Source organism: Phyllobates terribilis, unplaced genomic scaffold, assembly GCF_046119375.1.
Source record: "Phyllobates terribilis strain yellow unplaced genomic scaffold, ASM4611937v1 Scaffold_2__4_contigs__length_985480577, whole genome shotgun sequence".
Lineage (NCBI taxonomy): Eukaryota > Metazoa > Chordata > Amphibia > Anura > Dendrobatidae > Phyllobates > Phyllobates terribilis.
In genome coordinates this window covers 666517280-666529079 of record NW_027362762.1, presented here as the reverse complement: position 1 = coordinate 666529079, position 11800 = coordinate 666517280, and the positions used below count along the sequence as shown (strand labels likewise).

Below are 11800 nucleotides of genomic sequence, written 5' to 3'. Positions count from 1 at the left end.
AGTGTGTATGGAAGACCACCCGACCCGAGCTCTGCCATATCCAGCCCACAGTGTGTATGGAAGACCACCCGACCCGAGCTCTGCCACATAGAGCCCACAGTGTGTATGGAAGACCACCGGACCCGAGCTCTGCCACATGGAGCCCACAGTGTGTATGGAAGACCACCCGACCCGAGCTCTGCCACATCCAGCCCACGGACAGGCTGCAGGTTCTCCTCTTACTGGCTTATGCTTCCAGCTCCTTTCTGCTGCACTTTGTAAAGTTACACGCAACTTCCCGATCAGCTGACCACGCCCAGAAAACTTACACGTGACTGATCACATGTTCATGACGTCATCACCGGTCCTTGCGCTCACCAGTAGCCTGATTCCTTTCGTGCTTGTGATCTAATCACATGATCATATCAGCAACAAAGCTCCTTTACCTCTAGCTAACATCTTCCTGTAAAGATGGAGTCGGCTCTGGAGCAGCACCTGGAGGAGACGTAAGTGGCTCTGACACCGCCGTGTGCTGCCGCCTCCCGCTGACCGGCCGTGTGCCCCCCCATCGCCGAGTGCTGCCCCCCATGGCCGGCAGCCCTCCTAACCTGTTCAATTAGATGTGTTACTCGCTGGCAGATAAGTCGGCTTCCCATTACTAGATGTTCATTTCCAGTCTAGGAAGCGGTTCAGGAGCCCCTGTCACTAGTCAGTGGCTGCCCCCTTTATTTACCAGTGGGCTGGCCCAGTTTATTAAATGTTATTGTCAGAAGTGTCCTAATGTCCCTATAAAGGGCCCCACCTTCTACCAGGCAGGCCCAGCTTCCTGTGTGTGAGACCCCCAGCCTGGCAGTGAAGGCCTAGATCTCCCTCCTCACAGTGACCCAGCGCTGCCTGCTACAGTAGGGCCATTCACATTGCGTTTTGTCACACGCTGAGTAGCCCAGTCGGGGTTTATGTCTGAAACCCTGCAAAACGGGATTTGGGCGTATGTGCGGACGGGGCCATAGACTACAATGTTGCTGAAAGAGTGAGCTTGCGCTCTGACGTGCACCATTTTTGGGCGTATATGCCTACTGGAGGTGGAAGCTCAGACTTAGACTGTGTCTGAGTGCCCACCACCAGCAGGCATATACGCCCAAAAATGGTGCACGTCAGAGCGCAAGCTCACTCTTTCAGCAACATTGTAGTCTATGGCCCCGTCAGTGCATACGCTCACTCTTTCAGCAACATTGTAGTCTATGGCCCCGTCAGTGCATACGCTCGTATTTTCTTTTTTTTTGGACATAAGACCTGACGGGCCACCTCATGTGTGACAAAACGCAATGTGAAGGCCCCTAACAGCTTAGTAAAGTACACCGCAGCGCTGGATTAGTGCGGAAAGCAAGATCTCGTTCTTTCACTGCAAGAGCGGCTGAGTGGAATTGTGGGACCCTGCGTTACATGCCAGGATCCCACAACCTGACAGTTCAGCCCGACTTCCCACCTTTCAGGGGATATTAGGGACACTTCTGGGCATATCTGCAAAAGACAATCACCAGTCTGGGGCTGTCAAATCTTTTATTAACTAACTAAGAGCAGCTTCCAATTGTTGATAGGGAATCGATCTGCCAATCTCTATCTATCACTAGTGTCTAGCTGCTGGACAGGAGACTCCCGAATCTCTCACCTTCCAGGATCCCTGGCATGGCTATTGAATAGCTGGGCTGGCACAATGTTGTCATTGCGGGGCGACTCATGGGTGATGTCTCGTCAGCCAGGGTACTTTAAAGCCGCACCAGGGATCTCAGAAAGTAAGACATTCGCTAGCCTCCCGACCACTCTAATGGATCCTCTGATCTCTAGTGATATATACTTTTTAACTTTAACCCTAGTGGCTTGCATGACCCCTGATGAGCAAGAAAGCCTGTGCTGCCACTGCACCTGTGCAATTGACACAACCCTTCCAGACAGAGTGGCACTGCCGCAAGTATTGCAGTACTGGGGTGGGATTGCTCCAGCTGAGAACTGATAAAGGAAAATGTGGTTGTATTCATCTGAATGGGGTTGATTCTAAAGGAGGCACATGAATTTCTGTGAGCCCTATTCAGACGAATGTGATATTCTGCATGATATGTGTGAATACACCCGCATTGTGCTGCCAACATTGTTCAGATGGTATATCCTCAATGACAAATCTGTCCAAGTTATGCCGCCACAGACTGCGGGATGTCTTACTATTTAGGAGTCATAAACGTTAGGTCAGAGTCACTGTAAGGCTTAGTGCCCACGATGCAGAAATGAAGCAGAAATTTTCCTGAGCATTTCTGCATCTCCTTGGCAGAAAAACGCATGCCGTTTTTACATGCGTTTTTCCAATGCATTGTATAGGCAAATACACATGCAGAAACGCACAAGAATTGGTCATGTCCGTATTTTGTCTGCGAGTAAAATCTGCGCAGAAAAAATCCTGACCATGTGCACAGAACTTGCAGAATGTCATGGAATAAGGTATGCAATGCTTTCCTGGAGCGTTTACGCGCTGCAAATACGCACCAAAAACACATTGTGGGCACACAGCCTTATAGCCAACATGGTCACCATAACACCAGCTCCTTAAATGGAGAAAATTAGATCTTTTTTATGGCCATACCCATGAACGAGGGAAAAAGAATGTACTCAGGTGTCACTGACCCTCCGCATTTCCAAGTTTGCTCTGATGTCACCGCTGCAGCCTCTCAAAAAAGGACAGGGGTTGTAGCAGAGAGACAATGCTGGACCGGGGGAGGATGAGTAATTCAGATTTTATTTATTCTTAGTGTAAGTCAATGACCATAAAAACATTTTAAGTGGAAAACTCCATTAATTAAGAGATTTACTGTATATTTACTTTATATCATGCAGTTACATTTCGGTTCATGTCTTTAATTCCAGGATGAAAATCCCATCAATTGTTGGAGTTTTGTGCACGGATTCTCAAGGACTGAATTTGGGGTGTAAGTCTATTATGTACTGCCATACTGTATTTTAAAAAGCGTCTGTCAGGAAAAACTATGAACTATATGCTTGTCGTTCTTTCTTCACGCCTGGCGACCTGTCAGATGATTTTTATATTGAGACCAGAGATAGTCGCTTAATAATTGTAGCACAGTCCTATCTGCTCTGGACCTCATATAGCCATGTGGCAAGTGTAGGACTGGGGTAACAAGTTCCCACCAGCAAAATGAACTCTGAGGACCCACTGCTCAGCTACATGCAAATATTACATTACCCTCATTCATACATTTTCCTGGGTAAATGGATGATGAGATGCTGCCATTGTCTGTACATAGTGAATCAAGTGTATTGTGACAACTGCTGCCTATATAGGGGGCTGATGAGCCCACTCCTGCAGAGGGTTACCCCGGTGCATCTACCTGCTCTCTTGTGGTCCACTCCAAGTCTGAACTAAACTAGTGTTCCCCCAACCTATGACTATCCATCTGTGGGCCAGTCCAAGCTACATGTGACTAATTCTATGTGGTCAGTGAGGATCTAGGCGAGTACATGTAATAGTGTCCTCTCTTTTTTTAGGCTGTGGAAGTCTCTCGGATGAGCATGCTGGTGTTATCTCCATACTCCCTCAACAGGCTGCTAAGCTTACAGCAGACCCTACTGATGTGCCAGTTGTTTGTCTGGAATCTGACAGCGGGTAGGACAATTATTTCTTTCTATATTTCATGAACTTCTTTACGTAAACTTTACAAAAAGCTGTTGAAAACCGCCATTCTAGTCTGATAGCAGTGTAATAAAGCTTTTAAAGTTCCAATCTAACATTTCTGTTTTAATAAAAGCACTTCTGTTTTAAAGTTTGTCATATGGAAATGAACTAGGACTAGTCTTGTAGTGTGTTACTTCCACCAAACCTAGCCCTGCCTCTGATCCTTTAACCCATTCAGGACCTGGCCATTTTTTTCCAGTTGTACCATGAGACAGAACTTCTTTTTATTTTTTTGTCCACATAAACATATGAGAGATTTGTTTTTTTGCAGGACGAGTTGTAGTTTTGAATGACACCAATGTACTGAAAAATGGGAAAAAAATTCCAAGTCAGGTGAAATGGTGAAAAAGTCATTCTGCCATTTTTTGGGGGGCATTGGTCTTACATAGGTCATTCTTACCATGTAGTGAACAAGTAGCATGATTCTCCAGGTCACTACGACAACCTCCATACAAAACTTGCATATATTTTTTTTATTATTATTATTTGAAGACCTTTCACCAGGTTGAGCATGTTATACTGGCCATGTCATGGAATAGTGTCTGTAGTGCTGAGTAAAACCTAATTTTTATTTTTTAATTTCACCTCTTTGTTGCAGAGATACTAGCTTGTATAATTTAGGTTATAATTTATGTAACCGTAACTGGGTGTTACCAAAAATTGGCTCTGGAGGTCTGTACTTCTTCCCCCTGTATGATATTGGCCATTCATAAGCAGGCAGTGTCATGCAGGGGAGAAAATAACACGCCCTTTTCTCCTCACCGATCTATGCAGCTACTGTGCAGAGATACAGCTGAGTTCTGTATCATTGCAAACACTTCCAGATCTCATTTCACGGCAGTTAGTGTGGTGGGTGGGTGAGAGCTGACAGCACTGTGAGATGAGACCTGGAACTGCTTGTTACAATAGTTAATTTTGCAGCTACTATGTATAAGCTGAACTGAGAAAAGATTCATAGGAACCCGGTCCAACAGCCACGTCGATACTCCATAGCGGTCATACCAGAGCCCTGCGAACCTTCTCCCACCTGCCAGCATACTGGTGCAATTAAACTAATTCTTGGAGAACCCCGTTATGCCATAAAGTGGTTGTTTTTTTTTCTTTTGTATCAGTCCTTTGTTTGGGTGATTAATTGCTGAAAGCTCTTTTACTTGAAGTTTTCCACTGTATTTATATTTGCATGAAAAAACACCAGGAAGAAGCAAAATTGTATTATCACTATTATGTTGCTTGGATGACAAACAACTGATCACTTGTCTTTTTTCTCCTCTACAGAACCATTATGATTAAGAAACATGACCGCTTGACTGTAGCGATTCACAAAATGACCTCCTAGGAGTTTACCTGTGGAAACAGAAAAAGCATGATACACAAATCCCTTTTGGAGATCTGGATTTGAGAGAAAACCCTTCCTGAAACTATTGACATGTCCCATTGTGACTATTCCATAAGTGTCGGAGATTCCGGTCTCCAGCCATCATCAATTGACAAATTAAACACTGGCTTCACAACCTGCAACATTTTATTTTTGCTTGGTCAGCAGATCTGTTGAAAAAAAACCCTGACATCGGTTTCCATTTGCTTTTCTATCTGTTTTAATTGTCACTCCTCCATCTCAAAGTGATGACGATAGATTCTAACATAGCTGATGAAGATTAATAAACCTTGGTATCAGTTTGAGTTCAATAAATTTTTGGTAGATCAGTTGATATTTTTCACAAAAAGTGTGAACCTTAATGGATCATAGTTTGGGCAGATATATTTGTAATGAAGCTTAAGTATGATTTATCATAAAAGAAAAGACTGAAAAGAATAAAACCAAAAGTTTACCACAAAGGGTCCACACTGATATTCAATTGATTGATGTAGGCAGCTTTTCATTGAGCATTGCAACTAAAGACATATTAAAAGGGGTTCCCTGGGGATAAAAAAAAAATAAACAAAATGTCTTTATAAATAAATTCCTGAATATACTGTGAAGGAAATAATTATTTGATCCCTTGCTGTTTTTGTAAGTTTGCCACTGACAATCTATAATTTTAAGGGTAGGTTAATTTTAACATTGAGAGATAGAATATCCCAAGAAAATCACATTGTATAAATGAGATAAATTTATTTGCATTTTGCAGTGAGAAATAAGTATTTGATTCCTCTGGCAAACCACACTTAATACTTGGTGGCAAAACCCTTGTTGGCAAGCACAGCAGTCAGACGTTTTTTGTAGTTGATGATGAGGGTTGTGCACATGTCAGGAGGAATTTTGGTCCACTCCTCTTTGCAGATCATCTCTGAATCATTAAGATTTTGAGGCTGTCGCTTGCCAACTCGGAGCTTTAACTCCCTCCATAAGTTTTCTATGGGATTAAGTTCTGGAGACTGGCTCGGCCACTCCATGACCTTAATGTGCTTCTTTTTGAGCCACTCCTTTGTTGCCTTGGCTGTATGTTTTGGGTCATTGTCTTGCTGGAAGACCCAGCCACGACCCATTTTTAATGTCCTGGCGGAGAGAAGGAGGTTGTCACTCAGGATTTTACGGTACATGGCTCCATCCATTCTCCCATTGATGCGGTGAAGTAGTCCTATGCCCTTAGCAGAGAAACACCCCCAAAATATAATGTTTCCACCTCCATGCTTGACATTGGGGACGATGTTATTTGGATCATAGGCAGCATTTCTCTTCCTCCAAACACGGCGAGTTGAATTAATGCCAAAGAGCTCAATTCTTGTCTCATCTGACTACAGCACCTTCTCCCAATAACTCACAGAATCATCCAGGTGTTCATTGGAAAACTTCAGACGGGCCTGCACATGTGCCTTCTTGAGCAGAGGGACCTTGCGGGCACTGCAGGATTTTAAACCTTTAAGGCGTAATATGTTACCAATGGTTTTCTTGGTGACTGTGGTCCCAGCTGCCTTGAGATCATTAACAAGCTCCCCCCGTGTAGTTTTAGGCTGATCTCTCACCTTCCTCATGATCTAGGACACCCCACGAGGTAAGATTTTGCATGGTGCCCCAGATCAATGTCCATTGACAGTCATTTTGTATTTCTTCCATTTTCTTACTATTGCACCAGCAGTTGTCTCCTTCTCACCCAGCGTCTTACTTATTGTTTTGTAGCCCATTCCAGCTTTGTGCAGGTCTATGATCTTGTCCCTGACATGCTTAGAAAGCTCTTTGGTCTTGCCCATGTTGTAGAGGTTAGAGTCTGATGACTGATTGAGTCTGTGGACAGGAGTCTTTTATACAGGTGACTATGTAAGACAGCTGTCTTTAATGCAGGTAACGAGTTGATTAGGAGCGTCTTCTAACTGGTCTGTAGGAGCCAGAATTCATAATGGTTTGTAGGGGATCAAATACTTATTTCTCACTGCAAAATGCAAATAATTTATCAATGTGATTTTCTTTATTTTTTTTTGGGGGGGAAATACTAATCTCTCAATGTTAAAATTAACCTACCTTTAAAATTATAGACTGTTCATGTCTTTGTCAGTGGGCAAACTTACAAAAACAGCAAGGGATCAAATAATTATTTCATTCACTGTATTTAGTTAGCAAATTAAGCATTTAGTATTGGGCGGTAATCACTCTAGAATTAAAATGGCCATATCAGTATGATCAGCCTCGTTTCCTAAGCACCCCTGGTATCTCCAGTATTAGGCCAGAAATACATGGTGGACACCATTGTGAGCAGCTTCTTATTACCTCAGCTCTCTGGCTATCTCCAGTATTAGACCAGAAAGACAGGGTGGGCAGCAGTGTGAGCAGCCTCTCTATCTCAACAAGCCTGGTATTTCCAGTATGAAATACAAATATTCACTGGGAGAACATCTTTCTAAACGTGAAGAGAGGGTTAAAAGTGTAACCCACATGGCATATTGCCATATTTTTCGGACTATAAGAGGCATTTTTAAACAAGAAAAACTCTTGTTAAAAAGTGTGTGCGTCTTATAGTCCAAAGGCAGCTTCCTGTGATGGAGAATTCCGATACCGCGTCCTCCCCGATCACAGAGAGATCTGCTGTCTCCGCTCCTGCTCTGCATTAATCTATTACAGGGTTCCCCAACTCTAGTCCTCAAGGCCCACCAACAGGTCATGTTTTCAGGATTTCCTTAGTATTTCTCAGGTGATAATTCCATCACCTGTGCAATATTAAGGAAATCCATGACCTGATGGTGGGCCTTGAGAACTAGAGTTGGGGAACACTGATCTATGTGATCGGTGCAGAGCAGGAGAAGAAGCCTGCCAACAGAAACGGAGGCTGCCGGAGCTGAGCATCGGCAGGACCTTTCAGGTCATGTGACTGATCACATGACCTAAAAGGTGCTTGACTTAATCAAGTGGAAGGCCCCGACGATCCTCTTCTGCTGCAGCCTCCATACAGGTCCCGATCAGGTACGGCAGAATGTCATAATGTATAGTGTGTGTATGTCTGTCTGTGCATGTGGCTGAGCTGTTTGTATAACACTGCATAGAGATGCTAATAATAGATTTATTGAACTCCCTATTTTACCCTAGTACATTAAAATTACTGATATTTACTTGTCCACTTTACACCGCCAGGGAAGTTTTAATTAACAGGAAAATTTTTTTTTCCTATTTTCTGCTGTTTAAACCGGCAAAGCGTCTTATTGTCCGAAAAATACAGTGGATATACCATATCTCCTTACAATAAAAGTTTGACGTGCATAATCCGTAAATACCACTTAGGCCTCTGTCTACAGTTAACGTATATTTATAAAATCAGAATTGAAAACCCAAGTGTCATTGAGGGGCCGATATTAGAAGCCCCACATAAATTGATACATTTTTTTTTTTAAAAAATGCATCCCTAACCACGGAAGCCTGTTTTGACCTTCCTGAGAGAGCCCAATTTTTCATATTTGACATGTCACTTTTGACTCTGGAGCGCCTCTTCCAATCGCAGTGATTCTGAGATTATTTCTTTCGTGACATGTTGTACTTCATGATAAATTTAGGTGGATAATTTTTGTGACTAGTTATCAAAGTTTGTCAAATATTTTAAAAAAAATAGCAATTTTTAAACTTTGAATTTTTTTGCCCTTTTGAGAGACAATCATACCACACAAGATAGTTAACAGCATTGCCCATTATGTCTAGTTTGCATCTGCATCATTTTTTAAATGCACTTACTTTGTTAAGGTGTTTAGAAGGGTTAAACATTGAATAAACTATTTTTGTACAGACCTATTCAGATTTGGAGTGACTTTGAGGAGCCTGTATGTCAGAAAACCCCTAAAGGTATTTTTTAAACTACACCCCTCAAAGTATTCAAACCACATTCCAGAAGTTTGTTAACCCTTCATGTGCTTCATAAGAATTAATGCAGTGTGGAATAAAAAGAAGAAAAAGTACATTCTTTCACTGAAGCCTCAAATATTTCATTTTTACAAGCTATAACCAGTAAAAATTGCTTAACAATTTTTTGGATGCATTTTCTCAATGCGCAATTAACCTATATGTGGAAGGAATTGACTGTTTGGCCTCACATATGGGCTCGGACGGAAAGGTTGCACTATTTGACTTTTAGAGCCCAATTGCTTCGGAAAAGTTCTCTAATATTGGGACATAAAATGTTAAAATTACATTTTAAATGTTTCAGCCCCACATTTTTTTCCACTTGGGTAGTAAGAGAAAATAGACCCCACAATTTGTTACCCAATTCTCCTGACTATGTCAATACGCAAATATGTGGTTAGAAACTAATATTCAGGCACATTGCAGAGCTCAGAAAGGAAGAGTACCATCTTGGAATGGGAATGTTTTTGGCATGGAATACAGGTGCTACTTCACATTCGCAGAGGTCTGGAGATGCCAAAATAGAAAAACTTCCCCCACGTGAAATCATTTTACAAATTACACCCTGTAAGGGCTAGTAGTGTTACTGGTGTTTGAATTTATAATGTGGAGTCATATGTAAGTTGTGTGGAGTACATCGGGCTATCAGGTTAAATCAGAATTTTAATACTTCATGGAAATGTGGTACACTTTGAATAATTCTTAAAAGGAATCTGTCAGCAGGCTTTTGCTACCTCATTGGAGAGCAGCATGATATAGACAGAGTCCCTGAATCCAATGATGTATTACTTAGTTTACTGGGTGAAGCAGTTCTGCCACAGAGTTTTTAGATTTAGCAATGCAGCTGAGCTGAGAAAGCTGCCCCCGCCCACACCAGGCTCTCTGTATAACATGCATGTCAAACTCTTTGGACTGTAACGCTGGGCGGTCTCCCGCCAAGCATCACACTTTTAACTGTATCGGCATCCTGAATGCCAATACAGTTGAAAGCAATGCTGAAAGAGGGGGCTGTCAGCGGACTTTACCTCTGCCATCATTCTCCCTTTGTGTATGATGTCTCGGCTCGATGATGTCACTGTTTCGCGCCCACTGTACCGAGCAGTGAAAAGCTTCAGAGCACTCTCTGCCGAGAGCCAAGCAGCAGGGACTGGGGAGAAGTGAGTATTATATTGTATAGAAGGCAATTAAGGGCCCATTAGAAAGTATAGAGGACTATGTGGGGCCCATTATACTGTGTGGAGGGCTATGTGGGGCTCACAGTTGGGGAATCATACTGTGATGGGGTCACCATACTTTAGATATGGTAGGGTCATCATACTGTGCATGTGGAGGAATTTACTGTGGGGATATTTTACTGTGCTTGGGGGGCACTGTTGTTGGCATCATACTTTATTATCTGTATTATTCAAGTTTTTTTTTATCCATTATTACATGTTTAAATTAGGCTATTGGGCCATCTGCTTTTACTGGTCTCACATAACATACAGTACAGACCAAAAGTTTGGACACACCTTCTCATTTAAAGATTTTTCTGTATTTTCATGACTTTGAAAATTGTACATTCGCACTGAAGGCATCAAAACTATGAATTAACACATGTGGAATTATATACTTAACAAAAAAGTGTGAAACAAATGAAAATGTCTTATATTCTAGGTTCTTCAAAGTAGCCACCTTTTGCTTTGATGACTGCTTTGCACACTATTTGCATTCTCTTGATGAGCTTCAAGAGGTAGTCACCGGAAATGGTTTTCACTTCACAGGTGTGCCCTGTCAGGTTTAGTAAGTGGGATTTCTTGCCTTATAAATGGGGTTGGGACCATCAGTTGTGTTGTGCAGAAGTCAGGTGGACACACAGCTGATAGTCCTACTGAATAGACTATTAGCTGCTTTTTTCTTGCCATAATACAAATTCTAAGTAAAGAAAAATGAGTGGCTATCATTACTTTAAGAAATGAAGGTCAGTCAGTCCGAAAAATTGGGAAAACTTTGAAAGTGTCCCCAAGTGCAGTTGCAAAAACCATCAAGCGCTACAAAGAAACTGGCTCACATGAGGACCAGGAAAGGAAGACCAAGAGTCACCTCTGCTTCTGAGGATAAGTTTATCCGAGTCACCAGCCTCAGAAATCGCAGGTTAACAGCAGCTCAGATTACAGACCAGGTCAATGCCACACAGAGTTCTAGCAGCAGACACATCTCTTCAACAACTGTTAAGAGGAGACTTTGTGCAGCAGGCCTTCATGGTAAAATAGCTGCTAGAAAACCACTGCTAAGGACTGGCAACAAGCAGAAGAGACTTGTTTGGGCTAAAGAACACAAGGAATGGACATTAGACCAGTGGAAATCTGTGCTTTGGTCTGATGAGTCCAAATTTGAGATCTTTGGTTCCAACTACCGTGTCTTTGTGCAACGCAGAAAAGGTGAACGGATGGACTCTACATGCCTGGTTCCCACAATGAAATGAAGCTTGGAGGAGGTGTGATGGTGTGGGGGTGCTTTGCTGGTGACACTGCTTGGGATTTATTCAAAATTGAAGGCATACTGAACCAGCATGGCTACCACAGCATCTTGCAGCGGCATGCTATTCCATCCGGTTTGCGTTTAGTTGGACCATCATTTATTTTTCAACAGGACAATGACCCCAAAGACACCTCCAGGCTGTGTAAGGGCTATTTGACCAAGAACTAGAGTGATGGGGTGCTACGCCAGATGACCTGGCCTCCAGTCACCAGACCTGAACCCAATCGAGATGGTTTGGGGTGAGC

At 42.7% G+C, this 11800-nt stretch overlaps 1 protein-coding gene across 1 annotated transcript; it reads left to right on the top strand.

The window, feature by feature from the left end:
• The first annotated feature begins 316 nt into the window (after positions 1-316).
• LAMTOR5 (late endosomal/lysosomal adaptor, MAPK and MTOR activator 5) lies at positions 317-5408 on the top strand. The gene is made up of 4 exons (XM_073666845.1): positions 317-485; positions 2893-2954; positions 3532-3649; positions 4994-5408. Exons 1-4 carry the CDS (start codon positions 451-453, stop codon positions 5052-5054), a joined length of 276 nt encoding a protein of 91 aa, XP_073522946.1. The 5' UTR covers positions 317-450; the 3' UTR covers positions 5055-5408.
• The last annotated feature ends 6392 nt before the right edge of the window (positions 5409-11800 follow it).

Bases quoted from the DNA above. Each gene is read 5' to 3' on its own strand.
- LAMTOR5 (XM_073666845.1), top strand. From the start codon at position 451: ATGGAGTCGGCTCTGGAGCAGCACCTGGAGGAGAC. The intron at 486-2,892 runs GTAAGTGGCTCT...CTTTAATTCCAG, and splicing joins GAGCAGCACCTGGAGGAGAC to GATGAAAATCCCATCAATTG. The intron at 3,650-4,993 runs GTAGGACAATTA...TCTCCTCTACAG, and splicing joins TGTCTGGAATCTGACAGCGG to AACCATTATGATTAAGAAAC.